Here is a 20,832-nt window from a genome sequence, read left to right on the forward strand (position 1 = left end):
TAGAAACTTCTACTGAAGCTGTCATCCACAATCGAATTACTTGTATTGCGGTAACACTTGCCGGTGGCAAGGTATCTTAAAACTTCTAAATTTCAAATTTCAAGGCAGTCCATACGTGCTATACATTAAACTAACAAAGGCCGATTAAATACGTATATAATTATGTTTGACAACATTTTATATAGAAAAAATTTTCTATAAAAATAAAATTTTGACAAATTTTTATATAGAAATAAAATGTTGATAAAATTTTCTATAGAAATAAAATTTTGACAAAATTTTCTATAGAAACAAAATTTTGACAAAATTTTCTATAGAAATAAAATTTTGACAAAATTTTCCTTAGAAATAAAATTTGACAAAATTTTGTATAGGAATACAATTTTGACAAAATTTTGTATAGGAATAAAATTTTCACAAAATTTTATATAGGAATAAAATGTTGACAAAATTTTCTATAGAAATAACATTTTGACAAAATTTTGGTAGACTATTTTGGGCTCGAGTGGCAACCATGATTATGATATGGATCAATGTTTGTGTGATTGGGGATCGGCTATATATAATTATAGACCGATATGGACCAATTTTGGCATAGTTATTAGCGGCCATATACTAACACCACGTTCCAAATTTCAACAGGATCGGATGAATTTTGCTCCTCCAAGGGACTCTGGAGGTCAAATCTGGGGATCGGTTTATATGGGGACTATATATAATTATGGACCGATATGGACCAATTTTTGCATGGTTGTTAGAGACCATATACTAACACCATGTACCAAATTTGAATCGGATCGGATGAATTTTGCTCCTCCGGAGGTCAAATCTGGGGATCGATTTATATGGGGGCTATATATAATTATGGACTGATATGAACCAATTCCTGCATGGTTGTTGGATACCATATACTAACATCACGTACCAAATTTCAACCAGATCGGATGAACCGGTTTATATGGGGGCTATATATAATTATTGACCGATGTGGTTGCATAGTTGTTAGAGACCATATACTAAGACCATGTACCAAATTTCAGCCGGATCGGATGAAATTTCCTTCTCTTAGAGGCTCCGCAAGCCAAATCGGGGGATCGGTTTATATGGGGGCTATATATAATTATGGACCGATGTGGTTGCATGGTTGTTAGAGACCATATACTAACACCATGTACAAAATTTCAGCCGGATCGGATGAAATTTGCTTCTCTTAGAGGCTCCGAAAGCTAAATTTGGGGGTCCGTTTATATGGGGGCTATACGTAAAAGTGGACCGATATGGCCCATTTGCAATACCATCCGACCTACATCAATAACAACTACTTGTGGTTGTTAGAGACCATATACTAACACCATGTACCAAATTTCAACCGGATCGGATGAATTTTGCTCCTCCAAGAGGCTCCGGAGGACAAATCTGGGGATCGGTTTATATGGGGGTTATATATAATTATGGACTGCTATGAACCAATTCCTGCATGGTTGTTGGATACCATATACTAACATCACGTACCAAATTTCAACCAGATCGGATGAATTTTGCTTCTCCAAAAGGCACCGGAGGTCAAATCCGGGGATCGGTTTATATGGGGGCTATATATAATTATTGACCGATGTGGACCAATTGTTGCATAGTAGTTAGAGACCATATACTAACTCCATGTACCCAATTTCAGCCGGATCGGATGAAATTTGCTTCTCTTAGAGGCTCCGAAAGCTAAATTTGGGGGTCCGTTTATATGGGGGCTATACGTAAAAGTGGACCGATATGGCCCATTTGCAATACCATCCGACCGACATCAATAACAACTACTTGTGTCAAGTTTCAAGACGATAGCTTGTTTCGTTCCGAAGTTATCGTGATTTCAACTGACGGACGGACGGACGGACATTCTCAGATCGACTCAGATTTTCGCCACGACCCAGAATATATATACTTTATGGGGTCTTAGAGCAATATTTCGATGTGTTACAAACGGAATGACAAAGTTAATATACCCCCCATATATATAATAATATATAGGGGGTATATATATAATAAAAATAAAGTATGAAAAACTATGGCAACTAGATTTGAAAAATAGAAGTATTTGAAAAGTGAATTTTTCTCCAGTAGCTAAGGGTCACCACAAATCTATTTCATGTTATTAAATAAAAACCAGTGCAAAAATCTTTTAACGATACCGCTGATCTTTTCTATATAATATCATTACAATAACATCGTTGACGGTGAATTAAGTATTCAATTAGTTGACTACCATATATTTTGAAATATTTGAAATATTAAGCAAAAGTACTCTTGTTGTTGCAAAATATAGTAAAATCTGAAACTTGGAGAAATTCCCGACATTTGTAGAAAAAATGAAAAAATCCCTACAAAAAAAGGATTTTTCCCCACGTATGGCATCACTGGCTACGAGTATTGAATTGTACTAGCTTCCCCCTCATAATGATAATTTCACCAAATATTTACATATAATTTTCACTTCATTAAGCTAAAAGTCATTAAGATATATTGTGGTAGTCTCCAAAACATATCTCTTACTTTTACTTACTCAACTTATCGCTAAACAAATGCTTTTGAAATCTTAAGACCAAAAACCAATGACACTATACTTTTTAGGTAGTACCGAATTTAAGATAAAATCTAAAATTTGTTTAATTTGCCTATCATAGACGCGTAAGACGACAAGGTCGTGTTCTACGCTTAGTGATTAGCATAAAAAAACAGCATAACCAAAAAAAAAACATTTTTTTTTGTTTTGTATTAAATGTGATTTTCACTATGGTGTTAATTTGAGAATGAAGAAGAAAAAATAGTAAATATTGAAAAGAGAAGTGTTAATGTTATTATTGATATTAAATATTTTAACAATAAATTTAAAATTACTGAATATACAGCAGCTTTCCCATGAACTACCATTATGGGAAGCAGGTTTAATTGGGTTTACATTTGCCTCAGACGATTGACAGGAATTGAAAATGAAATTTTAAGACATGGAGATTCAATAGAAAAAGTGTTTAATAATGAATAATTTTCCTCAAATAATAAACTTGGTGACTAGCAAAGGTCCAGTTACTGATACTTTGCGGAACTCCAGACTCAATATATCACCTATACTAACTCGTTGTGACCTGACAGAAAGATTGCTATGAATAAGCCTACTAAATCCAAAAAAAAAAAAAAAAAATAAAAATTAGAACACATTGTCGAGGGAGTCAAATGCTTTCAAAAAGCCTAAAAGATGTAACAGGTTGGCTGATAAATCCCCTGTCTAACAAAGAAAAACACTTTTTTGTCAAAATTCGTTTTTATTATTCAACATAGTTCCCTTCAAGAGCGATACAACGATTATAACGACCTTCCAATTTTTTGATACCATTTTGGTAGTACTCCTTCGGTTTTGCCTTAAAATAGGTCCCAGTTTCGGCGATCACCTGTTCATTGCAGCCAAATTTTTTCCCTGCAAGCATCCTTTTGAGGTCTGAGAACAAGAAAAAGTCGCTGGTGGCCAGATCTGGAGAATACGGTGGGTGGGGAAGCAATTCGAAGCCCAATTCATGAATTTTTGCCATCGTTCTCAATGACTTGTGGTACGGTGCGTTGTCTTGGTGGAACAACACTTTTTTCTTCTTCATATGGGGCCGTTTTGCCGCGATTTCGACCTTCCAACGCTTCAATAACGCCATATAATAGTCAATGTTGATGGTTTTTCCCTTCTCAAGATAATCGATAAAAATTATTCCATGCGCATCCCAAAAAACAGAGGCCATTGCTTTGCCAGCGGACTTTTGAGTCTTTCCACGCTTCGGAGACGGTTCACCGGTCGCTGTCCACTCAGCCGACTGTCGATTGGACTCCGGAGTGTAGTGATGGAGCCATGTTTCATCCATTGTCACATATCGACGAAAAAACTCGGGTGTATTACGAGTTTACAGCTGCAAACACCGCTCAGAATAATTAACACGTTGTTGTTTTTGGTCAAATGTGAGCTCGCGTGGCACCCATTTTGCACAGAGCTTCCGCATATCCAAATATTGATGAATGATATGACCAACACTCTCCTTTGATATCTTTAAGGCCTCTGCTATCTTGATCAACTTCATTTTACGGTCATTGAAAATCATTTTGTGGATTTTTTTGATGTTTTCGTCGGTAACCACCTCTTTCGGGCGTCCACTGCGTTCACCGTCCTCCGTGCTCATTTCACCACGTTTGAATTTGCATACCAATCAATTATTGTTAATTTCCCTGGGGCAGAGTCCGGAAACTCATTATCAAGCCAAGTTTTTGCTTCCACCGTATTTTTCCCCTTCAGAAACAGTATTTTATCAAAACACGAAATTTCTTTTTTTCACAATAACAAAAGTTGCTTCACAAAAGACGCTCTATCTCACAAACTAATTGACTTACAGACGTCAAATTTTGACACGAGTCATTTGAAGGTTGGTACTATATAAAAATAATATGTATGTAATACTAGCGACGCCATCTATGTGTCAGACCGGGGACTTATCAGCCAACCTGTTATGTGTGTGAAGTTTTCACTGCCATACTGTAATCCCATGTCATGAAGGACCTTCATCTATGTGACAACGGAAACCAGATTGAAATAGTGCCCAAAGTCCACGATCTGTCAAATAAGATCTTATCTGCTGCGTCAACAAAGCTTCGAACACTAACTGGCCTTAGAGTAATACACATTTAGAAGCTGGCAATTCACACTGTAATTGTTCCAATTTGCCAGTTTGAAAAGTTTCTCTTTTTGCCCATTATAAGAAATTTCTTTGCTTTACCGAAAACGTGCTGTGATCGACTGATTGTAATTTCTTTAAGGTAAGCAAGGTTAGGTTAGTTGGCAGCCCGATGTATCAGGCTCACTTAGACTATTCAGTCCATTGTGATACCACATTGGTGAACTTCTCTCTTATGACTCAGTGATGCCCGATTCCATGTTAAGCTCAATGACAAGGGTAAACAAAGTATTTCGACATTCCTTAAACCTCGTTCTTGAGAGAGTACCAACTTTTGATGCCGCATTATCTTGGGAAATGTTCTACTTGCCAAAGAGGACCTAATGACCAAAAGTATTGCCCAAATTGCTAACTTCAGTCGAAAATCGCCCACTGGGCCCAGAAGTTGTAATCCCAATGGATGACGTTGAATTTCACTTGAAATTCGTAATAAGTACCTATTATACGAAATTGAAATAATTCGAGTTAGAAAACACGTCCATTCTCTTCGAGGATTGCCATTTACACCTTTAGGTGACGGATTTTTTTTGCTGGCTAATTGCTTAACAATTTAGAATTAAGTTACCTTCAATATTAACAATTTAGAATTAAGTTACCTTCAATATTAATTAATAATGAGAGTTCTTGCTGGGTAATCTAGTGAATATAACTTCTGCATAATAATTTAACCGATAATTCAGAATTTTCCACCTAATCTGTGCATGTCATTCTTTTTCTGAGGTGAGGAAAAATCTGTTTATAGCAACATTTAAAATTGCGGATGATAGAACTTCTCCTACTTCGTGAGTATCGCTACACAGATTCCCTTAAAAGTTTGATTGATCTACAGTGATTAAATTTGCTTGGTGTCGTTCCAACCCTTGCAATTCTCCAATCGAACATTCGCCATCATGCAACCTTCTCACACACTATGACTTCCAGGTAGCCAGAGGCATAACAACAGATCACAGTTCCCATGGAATATGTAAGTCTTGCTAACTCCTCCGCATCGCAGTTCCCTGCTCAGCCATATCGTTGAGAGATTTGTGCCAGTCTATGCGAGTTAATGCTCTTTAAGAATCCAAGGCGCAGTGTTCAATATAATCACCACATAACGCCCTGGTCCACCTCATTCCTGCGGCCAGTTTTCCCAATCAACTATTGGAAGATCTTGGCTACATTTTTAGCAGCCTTGATCAGTAACTGCAATTAACTTAAATCGTCGTTGATACCATGCAGCCTCTTGGCGTCGAGGACATTAGCCGGGAAACTTGTCCGGCAACTATGAATTGTAGCCAGACATTTCATTCTAACTTTCCATTCATTTGTGCTTCAGACACATACCGTTTACAGAGATGTCACAGCCTATCGACACGTCTTCAAGTCGACAAATAGACACAAATCTATGGTGCCTTGATATACCATCACACTTGGTGCCTTGATTTACCATCACACTTAAAATTCGTAATAGGTACCTATTATACTAAATTGAAATAATCCGATTTAGAAAACACGTCCGTTGTGTTTGATGGTTGCCACCTACATCCTTCGATGGAACCGAAATTTACCTCGTAACCAGTGGGTGAAGTGGTGACTACTTGACCTCAATAACGAAAGGCACATAGGTTAGGTTAGGTTATGTGGCAGCCCGATGTATCAGGCTCACTTACGACTATTCAGTCCATTGTGATACCAACTTCTCTCTTATCACTGAGTTCTGCCCGTTCCATGTTAAGCCCATTGCACCACGGTGGCTCTCAAAATTCATTAATGATATCCATTTTCACCAACAAACTTTGCTTACCACATCCTCTGTGTATGCCATTCCAATTCTGAGGAGAGCTATCTGGCGCGGCCTCAATCGTCGCCCCTCTTGTTTGGGGAATGTTAATTTTCCACACATTACTTTAGAGGTCCTCCAGCTGTCCCCAATGGTAGCCTGAGCTCAACCCCATCGGACTTTACATACTTTAACTTGCTTTAGTTTTTTTGTCCATCCACTGACATTAGTCATCCAAAATGTTCAAACCATATGACAATTAGCTACACAAATGCTCTCTCTTCTATCTATATCCCTATTAAATATTTTAATTAAAATAATAATAACATTAAAGTAAATATACATTTGGGGGATTTTACTTTTTCCTCAACACATAAATCCTCACTGAAAAGAATTTATCGTCTTCTTTATTGCTAATATTTATTTAGAAAATAGGATTAACCCAAAACATAAGGCTTTATCAAACAGGGTCCCCAAGGGATTAATGTGCCATAACACTTAAATAAAAATAATAATAATTTCGAAAATAAAAACGATGGAAATAAAGACGGCAAAAAAAGCTGCGACAACATTTTGTCTGTCTAGCGGCTGTGTTTTTTTTTTTTTTTTTTGGTGATCAGTGACGATTGGCATGGTCTGTTAACACAGAACCAGATACAAACGTCAGCAGTTGTACGTCGCGGAGGCATAAGCAAACTGCAGCAACAACAAAACAACACCAATATTTGAATGTCTATCGGAGCGCAACGTCGAACAGTCGAAGATGGCGTAGGAAACCCCTTTAGCGGGAACCCCAACAACGATATATTAATTAAAATTATAAACAAATTCGATTTTAGTCGATAGTGACAACTTCTACGATGGTTTCGTTTTCTTAAAGTTATCTTCGAGCGTTACCGATAGAGCGTTCAACTTTTGGTGAAGTCCTCCTTAAAGATTTTAACGATTATAGAGAGTCATTGATAAGCAGACATAAGAGAATATTACAGATATACGTCAAGATTTCCTGAAGCGTAATGACAATGTCCGTCAATTCATCCACTACATTAAAAAATTAAAATTAAATTCCGCAACAAAATTGGTAGTTCTACTTAAGTCATTACTTTAAATTATATTGATATCCCAAGAATTAATTCGAAGTATATGCAACAAAGTTCCGCCGTCTGGCAAGCCCATTCAAAATTCAATACTTTTGATTCGAGCAGACGACGTCCGGGCGACACAACAGGACAGTTACGCTTCGAGATCTATAATTCTACTGGCGACGCTAGATATTAAGAACGCTTTCCACAGCCTAAGGTGGACAAATATACACCCTAGTGTTGATAATTACTGAAATACTTGATGAGAATGAATTGAAAGACTATCATAAGGACACTTTTCTGGGCCTAAGAAGAATGGAGGTAACCTCAGGTGCAGCACAACGCCCAATCCTCGGACCTCTGGATTTCTGGAACGCAACATACAACGAGATACTGCGGATACTCATACCGGACGTTACATTTCTTGTTGTTACGGAAGAGGTTCAACACAAACGATGATACGCGCGAAAGACTGGTTAGACATACATGGTCTACAATTAGCCCTGCAAAAACCCGAACTGCTACTGCTAAAGAAACGGCATCTGCTTCTAGAAATAGAGATGCACATTGACGGCGTGGTAATCCTAACAAAGCAGTTAATCAAGAACTTGGGAATAAGGCTGGGCTCAAACCCAAGCAGATAGAGTACGCAACGGAGAAAGCTGCTTCGATAACGTCGCGACTGAACAGGCTGATGACAAACATAAGAGGGTCTCTTCCAAGAAGAAGAAAGATACACATGGAGATGACTAAGAATATACTCCACTATGGATGCGAGATCTGGGCGCCAACCCTACAGGGACGATCTGGAACAGATAACGGCAGCATTAAGATAATACCAGGACCGATCCCAGTAGACCTCCCGGAGATTGAGCTGCAAAAGGTTTTCGAGGCTAAACAACAAGGCGCGACAGATTTAATACCGAAAATCCAGAAGATAAACCACAGGAACGAGACAAAGGGTAAATGTTCACACCGACTTATACCTGACATACAATTATGGCGAACGAGAAGATATGGAGAGGTGAAGTATTACATGACTCAGATGATCTCTGGTCACAGATACTTTCAAAAGTATCTAAGTTTGGACATGTATCCGAGAAAGGTTTTTCTTGCCCACCAACAGGGCGCGCAATCCCCGACAGAAGACATCCAGCAAGAAACAATAGAGAAATGGCAAGAACGTTGGAGAAACGTAATAAGAGGCAGGTGGACACATCGGCTTATAACAGATATCCGAGTATGACGAGACAGAAAACACGGTGAAATGAACTACTACATAACCCAGATGCTATCCGGCCGCAGAAATTTTCGTAAATATTTGAACCTTATGGGGAAATGCAGTACGAATAAGTGCATATATAAGAAGAAATTGTTGATGATGCAGAATACACCTTTTTCAAATGTAGCCGACGGAAAGAACGACGCAGGGAAGTGGAGAGTGAGATCGATCGTATCTCCCCCCGATATATAGGTAACAAAATGTTACTGAATGAGAGGCACTGGGAGTTTGTAAGTAGACATGCAGAAAACACCAGCAAATAAATTTTCAAAGGCACAACTTTAAAAGCAAAAATATCCTCCCAATAATTTTTGAAAATATTTGAGGTCAAACGTTTCAGACAAGTGCATTAACAATTATAAAATATTTAACAAATATAAAAATTATTTATTTGTCAAAATATCACTAAATTTTTAAATTCACATCCAAAACACTGAATTCGAATCAAACCTTAAGAAGTGATGCAAATTCAGTGCAACGGCCTTTGAAATGGTGGACATTCGTCCCTTGACGAGCCCACGTTAAGTTCATCGCTTCTGCGCCAAATTTGCACCACTTCCAGATCCGAAAAGGACATATCCACTACTTTCTTGGCGACACTTTTTTGCTGGGACGTTCTTCGCACAATGGATGGACCTGGCGATGCGATAAACGAAAGCGGGAGTCTGGACGTAGACTAAGAAGAGATGGACATGATGGACAAGCAAAAAAAGGCATCCGAAAAAGCAATGAAAATAATTCTTTAGAAGTTACCCTAGTTCAGTATTTCAGATTTCTGAAGGATTGTTATATATAAGCTAAAAGAACTTTTCGTGGAGTGAAAATTACGTCCATTTTTTTATGCACATTAAAAGTAATTTCTTAACAAGAACTTCCAATTTTTTGTTGAAATATTATCTACATATATCCCAAAAGTGAACGACAATTTCCATTGAACCCTGAAGTTAATAAAAAATATTAAATTAGTTTAAATTTTCGTAACCTTTATCTCCCTCCACCTTAAGGTAGATTTCTTCCAACTTTATTGAAATTTGCAACACTGCCAAAAACAAACCCCAAAAATGTTTAGTGATCAGCAGAAATGCCAGAATTGAATTTCTCTGCAATAGACGACGACGACAACAACCAGAAAGCTGAAACAACGACAACAACAATATTTTGAATGCAAACAAATAATATCAAATAAAATAAAATCCAATAAAAAACCCAGAAAACTTATGTATATTATTTTTTTTTCTTGGTTTTGCCAAACATCACAATTGCAAAAGGAAAGAAACTGAAGTGGAAGCCAAATATCATCCCATTGAGAGTAAAAATGAGATATGATCCTCTCTAACTGGCATTTTATTATGCAGAATTTCATGGATATTTTATTCATTTCTGTAGAATATTTAGCCCACGCTCTTATCGTTATCGTTCAACAATGATGGATGAGTGGGTTCCTTACAAGGTTATTTGAAGATGCGATACCACATGGCAACAAGACATACTCTTCATTATCTTCTACTTGTTGTTGCAAATAAGGAAATAACCATTCGGAACTATGTTGGTAAATATTGGAATATCACTTGAGATAACTCATTTGGCATTTTAATCCTATTTTTAATTTTAGATGACAGCTGGTTGATTATGAAAACGCTGGTTGATATTGAAAAACAAGAAACTTGTTTTTAACTCTAGTGCAGGTAATAGTATCTAACGAAGTAAAATATTTTGAGTGTCAGCTCTGAATTCCGAACATGTAGATATTTGATCTTTTACTATCCGTCATAGAACGAATCCGTTTGTAACATATAGTATTAACAATATCTATCTACACATAACATCCCAATTATGTTTGTTTGTTCCGGGTAAGCTCTGAAACGCATTTACTTGAAATTTTCAGAGAACCCAGAGGATGATCATGTGTTGAAAATATGGCACATCATGTTTTGATATCTTGCCTGGGACTTTTAAAGATGGGATTTAAATTCTCCGATTTGCTTGAAATTTTCAAGGAAATTTGGGAGTGGCTTCTTGACAAAGATCACGTTTTTATACCCCCACCATAGGATGGGGGTATATAAACTTTGTCATTCCGTTTGTAACACATCGAAATATTGATCTAAGACCCCATAAAGTATATATATTCTGGGTCGTGGTGAAATTCTGTGTCGATCTAAGCATGTCCGTCTGTTGAAGTCACGCTAACTTCCGAACGAAACAAGTTATCGACTTGAAACTTGGCACAATTAGTTGTTATTGATGTAGGTCGGATGTTATTGCAAATGGGCCATATCGGACCACTTTTACGTATAGCCCCCATATAAACGACCGCCAGATTTGGCTTGCGGAGCCTCTTGGAGGAGCAAAATTCATCCGATCCGTTTGAAACTTTGTACGTGGTGTTAGTATGTGGTCTTTAACAACCATGCCAAAATTGCTCCATATCGGTCCATTATTATATATAGCCCCCATATAAATCGATCCCCAGATATGGTTTTGGAGCCTCTTGGAGGAGCAAATTTCATTCGATTCAGTTGAAATTTTATATTTTGTGCAAGTATATGGACACTAAGAGCCATGCAAAAATTAGTATATATCGGTCCATAATTATATATAGGCCCCATATAAACCGATCCCCATATTTGACCTCCGATGCCTCTTGGAGGAGCAAACTTCATCCGATTCGGTTGAAATGTGTACATTGTGCTAGTATATGGCCTCTAACAATCATGCCAAACTTGGCCTATATAGTTATATATAGCCCTCAGATAACCGATCCCCGATCACAAAAAAATTGGTCCATATCAGTTACCTATACATATCTTTTTGTTTACTATATAACACGTATGGACTAACATACAATTTAGAAGACGATGTTAAGAAGTTTTAAGATACCTTGCCGTCGGCAAGTATTACCACAACCCAAGTAATTCTTTAGTAGAAGCTTCTACGCAATCCATGGTGAGGGGTACGTAAGATTCGGCCTAGCCGAACTTACGGCCGTATATTCGTGTCTATTTTTCGATATTTGATAGGGGACCTCACCTTCTTTCAAAGTTACTTTGAATTTATAGAAAACGTGTGGTGTAAGGAAATTTGTACGGAGTATCAAATTGTTGGATATCTGTACAGGGAAGGGGATCTCCCTCTTGTCCTACTATTCAAAAATTTGGCTTAAGTTCTCTGATTTGCTTTAACTTTATCTTTCGATACGTTGCAGGGGAGAGGGATCTCCCCTTTATAATCGTTTTATTAAAGCACAACAAAAAAATAAGCTATTTTAATTTACTTCAAATTTACAGAGCACGTGGGAGGAACTTGACTAATATGGGGTTACTGATTTTTATACCCTTCACCACTACTGTGGTACAGGGTATAATAAGTTTGTGCATTTGTATGTAACGCCAAGAAGGAGTAATCATAGACAAACCTTTTAGTATACGGATCGGTTTAGAATTAAATTCTGAGTCGATTTATCGATGTCCGTCTGTATGTCTGTCTGTCTGTCCGTCTGTCTGTTGATGTATTTTTGTGTGCAAAGTACAGCTCGCAGTTTTAGTCCGATTGTCCTAAAATTTGGTATAGGGTCCTGTTTCGTCTCAAAGAGGATCCCTATTGATTTTCAGATTTAGATATAGCTGCCATATATATTTTTCACCGATCTGGTCATAATTGGCTTACACGTCAATCGATCTTCCTCAAATTCCGTACATCCGAATATTTTATGAGTCTCGAAAAACTTGCAAAATATCAGCCAAATCGGTTTAGATTTAGATATAGCTCCCATATATAGCTTTCGCCCGATTTACACTCAATTGCCCACAGAGGCCAATTTTTTGCTCCGATTTAGTTGAAATTTTGCATAGGGAGTAGAGTAGCATTGTAACTACACACAAAGAAAATATCATTAAAATTGAGCCATCGAAAATTGTTCATTGATATAACGAAACATTTTCATTAAGACAATGAAAATGTTCGTTAATAGTACGAAACGTTTCGTTGACTAACAGAAAATTCGTTATAATAACGAAAAATTTCGTTATAAATATCAATGAATTTGTTTCATTGGCTCAATTTTAATGACACATTTCATTAATATAACGAAACTTTTTCTACCAGTGTATGCGTGCCAAATTTGGTTGAAATCGGTTCAGATTTGGATATATCTCCCATATATAGCTTTCGCCCGATTTACACTCATATGACCACAGAGGCCAATTTTTAACTCCAATTTAGTTGAAATTTTGCACAGGGAGTAGAATTAGCATTGTAGATATGCGTGCCAAATTTGGTTGACATCGGTTCAGATTTAGAGATAGCTCTCATATATATGTTTTTCTGGTTTCGACAAAAATAAATACCAACATTTTCCTTGTTAAATCGCCACTGCTTGGTCGAAAAGTTGTAAAAATGACTCTAATTTTCTAAACTTCTATACATATATATCGAGCGATAAACCATAAATAAACTTTTATGGAGTTTCCTTAAAATTGCTTCAGATTTAAATGTTTCCCATATTTATACCCTTCACCACTACTGTGGTACAGGGTATAATTTTTTACTAACATTGTGTTCCACCCTAGTGCATTAGCCGACATAAATTTTGAGTCTATGATTTTGTAGAAGTCTATCAAATTCTGTCGAGTGATATTTAAATGTATGTATTTGGGACAAACCTTTATATATAGCCCTCAACACGTTTGACGAATGTGATATGGTATCGAAAATTTAGATCTACTAAGTGGTGCAGGATATAATATAGTCGGCCCCGCCCGATTTTAGACCTTCCTTACTTGTTTTATATTTGGATGGTTTCCCGATTTTATAGAAATTTTTGAGCAATTATTTATAGGTTAGGTTAGGTTAAAGTGGCAGCCCTATTTATTGTCAGGCTCACTTAGACTATTCAGGGAGCCACAGTGGTGCAATGGTTAGCATGCCCGTCTTGCATACACAAGGTCGTGGCTTCAAACCCAGTTTCGAGCAAACACCATGCTCCTAAAATTCGTTTACGCCTTACATAAAATGCAGGACATTTACACAAGAGGTGATTAGTTGATTCATTTTCTTCCGTATTATGCACTACTTATGCACTAGTCATTATACTTCGCGCCAATAGTTTTTGCAAACTCGTCTATCAGGCAGCGACCCGTTATCGCCAAATATGAAGGACATTGTCATAGATTTTGGATCCTGTATCCCTCACAACATTATGAATTAACAATAACTTTGGAATGACACTTTAATTTGAGGGAAAATACAATGAGGAAAAAAGTAGTCTAACACCAGGGCAACATGTCGTTGCAACCCTTGCAATTCTACCATCGGACATTCGCCATCATAACAGCCTTCTCACGCAGTATAAGCTTGGTAGTTCGTAGCCTTGCTAACTCATCCGCTTCGCACTTCCCTGGTATGTTCCTGTGCCGAGGCACCCATATTAGGTGAATATTGTATTGCTCATCTGCCATCTCATTGAGAGATATACGGCTGTTGATGGCCGTTTTCAAGTTAAGGAACACAGGGCTCGGTTGCCACTCGTGGCAAAACTAATCTACCAAAATTTGAAGAAAATTGCACTAAAAATCTTCCAAATTTAAAAAATTTTATTTTGAAATGTTTGATCAAATTTTTGTGGTTAGTATGAAAGAAATGTTCTTTTTCTTCGAAATAATATTTTTTTAGCACTTTACTTAAATATTTCCAATATTGTCTATTATAATCCTTTTAGCGACAATTTTTTTGGTGTATAAATATTCCTTGAATTGTAAGTTTATCAAATTTTAAATGTTTTAACGTTCTTAGAATGCACCAACAAGTGAAAGTAACTACTTCTACTGCATTTTGATAGTTTGAGCGAAGTTTAAAAATTTAAAATTTTTAATGATATTGAACTTTAGAAAATTTTCTCAAAATTTTATTTCTATAGAAAATTAATGTACCTCTTAGTTGGAAAGATATATATTTGCAAAATCTACCAAATCATCAAGAATTCTACCAATCTACCAAAAATTTAAAAATCGACCATTTTTGATAGAATTCTACTATCAAAAGCTACGGCAGCATCTTCTTGGGGTCGCGATCTTTCGAAGGCTGTAATGTCGCAATAATTGATCAGTTTATACATTTCTCCATGATGAAGAATGAATATAATATACAGTCGGAAATTGATATAGATCGTTTTAGAATTTCTCTCCGATCAAGAATATATATACTTTATATAGTATGAATGGGTATTTGGATCACGGTTGCCACAGTTGGTGGCAAGATTGGTATAATTCTTGATGTTTTGGTAGATTTTGCAAAACATACCTATCCAAATAAGAGGTACATCAATTTTCTATAGATATACAATTTTGACAAAATTGTTTATAGAAATAAAATTTTCCGGTTTCGGTAAATTGGCTTCAATGCGCCTAAAGCCGATTATCGAATACCGAAACCGATTATTCAGTCGAGCTCTGGTTTATAATTACATTCTAAAATGGGGAGTGCTATTATTCACATACTCCTAGAGAGGCTAAAATAAGTTTTTTTTGGTTGGTGATTAGGTTAAGGAACAAATTTTCCAAATATTGACTTATACCATTTTATAGCTTACCAGCCACTCTCCACATACCCATTGTGTGTATGCATATTTTTTGTGCGGTTATATGTGGGTCTTGCTCATGTGAAATTTTAAACGAAATCGAAAACAAATCAAATTAAATTTAAAAATCAATAAATTTCCAACTAAATATTTTATTGGTAATTTTAAGCCGGTTCTTGTATTTCATAGTCATTTTCATGCCATGCAAAAGCCTACACAGCAAAAAAAAAAGGAAACGCCAAAAGTAAAGACAGATAGTGGCAAGAACTGGCGGGGTCACTTCCCTGAAAATTATTTAGCAAGCCAAAAAAGGCTGGCTCATTGTTCTCCCCGGATTATTCATCTAAATCAAATAGGAGTTGGCTAAAACGCTAATCTTGCTAGGATTGCTCATACATACCTGTTTCTCAACCAAGGGTCTACGGTAGATGAATTCCTTTTTGGCCGAATACAATTCAGGCGGTATGCCTTTGAAGGAATACCGCAAGACACTATCCTCATCCTCTGATGTATAGCCATTTGTGCTGGCAAGGCCATTACCTAGTGTTGATCGGCTATTTCGGCTAGGGATATTACTGATGTCGCCTATGGAGCCTTCAGCAGCAGCAGCGGCAGGTAGAAAACTAAAAGATTCAGCTACAACACTCTCACTATAGACATTTAGATGATGATCACAGGAGGGGCAACAATTACGCTGCTGGCTTAGGTTACATGAATACGATGACCATGAATCGGTTGTAGTTGAGCGTAAAGTTGCAGTGGCACTGGTCGATGGTTGATTATCATCGAACCCATGGCAACAGCAAGGTGAAGATTCCACCATATCCGCTGTGGAGGTGGAAGAAGGTGCTCGGGTATGGGTGTGGTGGCTATTTAAGGGGGCCAATAAACTTTGGGCCTCAGCTACCATGGTGAAAGTGTGCGTTGGGTGTGGGTGTGTGTGTTCTGATCACTTTGTCGTCAATGTTGTTAAGCAGGGGGAGTCTTTTAAGGCCTTGGCAACTCCACAACGTTTTTTTCTCGTTTTCTCGCAAAAATATTTGCAGAGTTTGCCAAAGAATTCCTTATTTTGCCCCCTCGTTCAATTTGCACGGATGTTTAATATTCTAGACCCGTTACCTCACTCTCGTCTTCGTCGTCGTTGCTGTGGCCTGTTAATGGAGGGCATTGATTCGCTTATGGTTTCGACTTTGACAAAACAAAAACAAAACTCGAATTTGCTTAAGTTTTTGGTTAGGTGGTTGGTTAACTGCTTGTTAACTGCTGGTCTTGGTAATAATGGTTACCGGTAGCTGGAATCGCCTATGGTGTTGTTGTTGTTGTTGTAGGTAATTATTATTTCCGTTTGGTTTGTGGGTTTTTGCTTTTATTGACATTAGCAATTTTCTCTATATTTTTTGCAATCACTTTAAGCTTGGCCGTTGTTGTTGTTTTTTTATGTTAATTTCTTACAAAACTGCAGCTTAACTCATTTATTTTTATGTTATTATTGATTTTAGTAATTTTTTCGCATTTTGTTTTTTTATCTAAATTTCTAGAGATTAGAAGGAGGATTATTTTTTGTTTTCACCAAGAAATACATTTCAATACACTTTACATTTTCGTATCAAATCAAAAAGGCAAGACAGTGTTTTTTTTTCAGTTTCCGTTTATTAACCAACTCCCTAAAACGGCTCATGATTGATGATTGTCGTCCAATTCTGTCCTGTTATATTTGTTGCAATCAATTCAATTTTTGTCAATTTTTTTTTTTTTTGTTGATATCATTGATTATTTTTTTTTTTTTTGATTTGGTGACATTTTGCAGCATTTTGATCGAGTTCGTTTCATTTGATTTGAGTATGAATCGATTAAGTTGATCGATGATATCGATCTATCGTGGGGACAGTGGGTGAATTTGAATCAAGATACAAACAAGTTTTCGAAATACGTGGGGGTGTTAAAATGGAATGTTAAAAGACAATGTGAATTTCACGGAAAAATTTCTAATAATGAAGAAAAAAATACGGCCATAAGTTCTGGCAGACCGCAACTTTAATACCCTTCACCATGGATCACTTATAAAAATTTCTTTTGAAAAAAATCTTGTTATAACGGATTTCTTGAGAATATATATAAAATTTCTGGTGGAAATGAAAACAAAAAACTTAATCCTTTAATCCTTTGACTACCGATGCTCGCTATAGATGGCATTCGAAAACGACACTAAAATCGAATTTCTAACTTAGTTTCGATTTATTTCTTGATGTTAGTTTAAAGTTTTAATTGGGAATAAAAAATATATGATTAAAAAATTGATTTGATAATCAATCAAATCAAATCAATTTTTTAATCATATATTTTTTTATTCCCAATTAAAACTTTAAACTAAAATTCAATTATTTTTTTTTTTTGTAATTAAAAAAGTAACTATTTTCAATTACTTTCTTAAATGACTTTGTGTTTTTAGTTTAATTAAAAATTTAATTGTATGAAATAAATTTTTATATAAAACAAGTATAAACGGCCGTAAGTTCGGCCAGGCCGAATCTTATGTACCCTCCACCATGGATTGCGTAGAAACTTCTACGAAAGACTGTCTTCCACAATCGAATTACTTGGGTTGTGGTATCTTAAATCGTTTTCTAAATTGTTAGTTAGTCCACACGTGGTATATATTAGACAAAAATGTATGTAAGTCTACAAATAATTACGAATCGATATGGACTTTTGCACGGTACGTAGGGAGCCAGAATTGAAATATGGGTGACGCTTATATGGGGGCTATATACAATTATGAACTTTATATGGACCAATTTTTGTGTGATTGGGGATCGATTTATATGAGGGCTATATATAACTATAGACCGATATGGACCTAGTTAGGCATGGTTAACGGCCATATGCTAGCACAATGTACCAAATTCCAACTGACTCGGATGAAATTTGGTCATCCAAGAGGTTCCAAAACCAAATCTTGGGATCGGTTTTTAAATATCATATAGTAAAACCGCGTACCAAATTTCAATCAGATCGGATGAAGATTGCTTCTCCAAAAGGCACCGGAGGTCAAATCTGGGGATCGGTCTATATGGGACTATATGTAATTATGGACTGATATGAACCAATTCATGCATGGTTGTTGGATACCATATACTAACATCACGTACCAAATTTCAACCGAATCGGATGAATTTTGCTCTTCCAAGGGGCTCCGGAGGTCAAATCTGGGGATCGGTTTATATGGGCCCATATATAATTATGGACCGATTTCGACCAATTTTTGCATGGGTATTTGAGGCCATATACTAACACCATGTACCAAATTTCAGCCGGATCGGATGAAATTTGCTTCTCTTAGAGGCTCCGCAAGACAAATCTGGGGATCGGTTTATATGAGGGCTATATATAATTATGGACCGATGCGGACCACTTTTTGCATGGTTGTTAAAGACCATATACTAACATTATGTACCAAATTTCAGCCGGATCGAATGAAATTTTCTTCTCTTAGAGGGTCCGCAAGCCAAATCTGGGGATCGGTTTATATGAGGGCTATATATAATTATGGACCGATGTGCACCATTTTTTGCATGGTTGTTAAAAACCATATACTAACATAATGTACCAAATTTCAGCCGGATCGGATGAAATTTGCTTCTCTTAGAGGCTCCGAAAGCCAAATCGGGGGATCGGTTTATATGGGGGTATATATTTAATCTGGGCCGGTGTGGACCAATTTTTGCATGGTTATTAGAGACCATATACTAACAACATGTACCAAATTTCAGCCGGATCGGATGAAATTTGCTCCTCTTAGAGGCTCCGCAAGCCAAATCGGGGGATCGGTTTATTAGGGGGCTATATATAATTATAGACCGATGTGGACCAATTTTTGCATGGTTGTTAGAGACCATATACTAACACCATGTACCAAATTTCAGCCGGATCGGATGAAATTTGCTTCTCTTAGAGGGTCTGCAAGTCAAATTTGGGGGTCCGTTTATATGGGGGCTATACGTAAAAGTGGACCGATATGGCCCATTTGCAATACCATCCGACCTACATCAATAGCAACTACTTGTGCCAAGTTTCAAGTCGATAGCTTGTTTCGTTCGGAAGTTAGCGTGATTTCAACAGACGGACGGACGGACATGCTCAGATCGACTCAGAATTTCACCACGACCCAGAATATATATACTTTATGGGGTCTTAGAGCAATATTTCGATGTGTTACAAACGGAATGACAAAGTTAATATACCCCCCATCCTATGGTGGAGGGTATAAAAAGATATGTCAAAATTTTGTCAAAATTCTATTTCTATGTTATAGAAAATTTAGATTTCTTTAATTTTTCTATAATTTTTCTGTAATTTTTCAAAATTTTATTTCTATAGGGAATTTGTGAAGTACCTCTTAGTTGGGGAGGAATTTAGTGCAAAATCTTCCAAAACATCAACAATTCTACCATTCTACCAAACAATAAAAAATCGACCATTTTTGGTAGAATTCTACCAACTATGGCAACCGTACTCCGGAGGCTAAATCTGGGCATCTTAGGTCAAACACTGGAATCAAGTAAACATTTTTTAGTATGACCTGTTGTTTGCCTGTCTTTACAATTTTCACTCACACGGCACCCATTGTGATCTACTCTACCGATCACTATAAGTGAGGTCTGCTGCCTGGTCAAATTGGTTTGTCGCAAAAAATGTTTGTGTTTTCAGTTTCTGTTGTTTTTTCTTTGTCAAAGCGTGGCTAATTTCAACAACAACCAAATCGAACTTAACCACACCACTCCACCATAGACATTCGGTTAAGGTCAGCTTGCTTTAGGCTGTTGTACTCCACATCACATTTGGTGCCGGCATGTGTCAAAGAGTTTTGGCCAATGAATGGATGAAATTCATTGAATAGGCAAATCAGTACACAGTGAGAAAAATAAAAAAAAAAACAATCCTCATGTCACATTTCACCCCCTCCCCACCCACTCCGTTTTATTAGCATTCATAAAATGTCGCCATAGCTCTATTAATATAGGGGCAATTATGGATTTGGATCTGTTGTTTGAAAATAATAAAGCAATTTTTTTCTTCTTCTAATTAACAACTCATTTTTGGAGACCAATTATTTGTGGGCATGCAATGGCTATTGGAACGGAACAATTAATCTTCTTCGGTACCTAAGTAGGAAAATTAAAAACAACAAGAATAGTAGGTGAGAAGGAAATAAAGTCCAGAGCTGAATATCCGATATTAACACCTGAAATTTAGTGGTGGTGGTGTAGGATCGATACATTGTTTATGGGATATAGTAAAGGAGTTCTCTCTCTCTCTTTCTCTCATATTTGAAGAATATAGTTTTCCATCGATTTAATATGGCTATTATCAAGGTAGTTATC

The 20,832-nt window shown here is 36.7% G+C and overlaps 1 protein-coding gene across 2 annotated transcripts in view; it reads right to left on the minus strand.

The window, feature by feature from the left end:
• The window catches only part of AdamTS-A (ADAM metallopeptidase with thrombospondin type 1 motif A), a 432,888-nt gene extending 415,558 nt beyond the window's left edge, over nucleotides 1–17,330 (minus strand). Inside the window, exon 1 of one of the 2 annotated variants that reach the window (XM_075290739.1) lies at nucleotides 15,852–17,330. In XM_075290739.1, coding sequence (XP_075146854.1) covers nucleotides 15,852–16,361 — 510 coding nt within the window. In that variant the 5' untranslated portion in view covers nucleotides 16,362–17,330. The remainder of the gene's footprint in view (nucleotides 1–15,851) is intronic. The other variant, XM_075290738.1, reaches the window with a different exon arrangement.
• Nucleotides 17,331–20,832: the final 3,502 nt, after the last annotated feature.

This window comes from Haematobia irritans, chromosome 1 (assembly GCF_050003625.1).
Source record: "Haematobia irritans isolate KBUSLIRL chromosome 1, ASM5000362v1, whole genome shotgun sequence".
Classification (NCBI taxonomy): Eukaryota; Metazoa; Arthropoda; class Insecta; order Diptera; family Muscidae; genus Haematobia; species Haematobia irritans.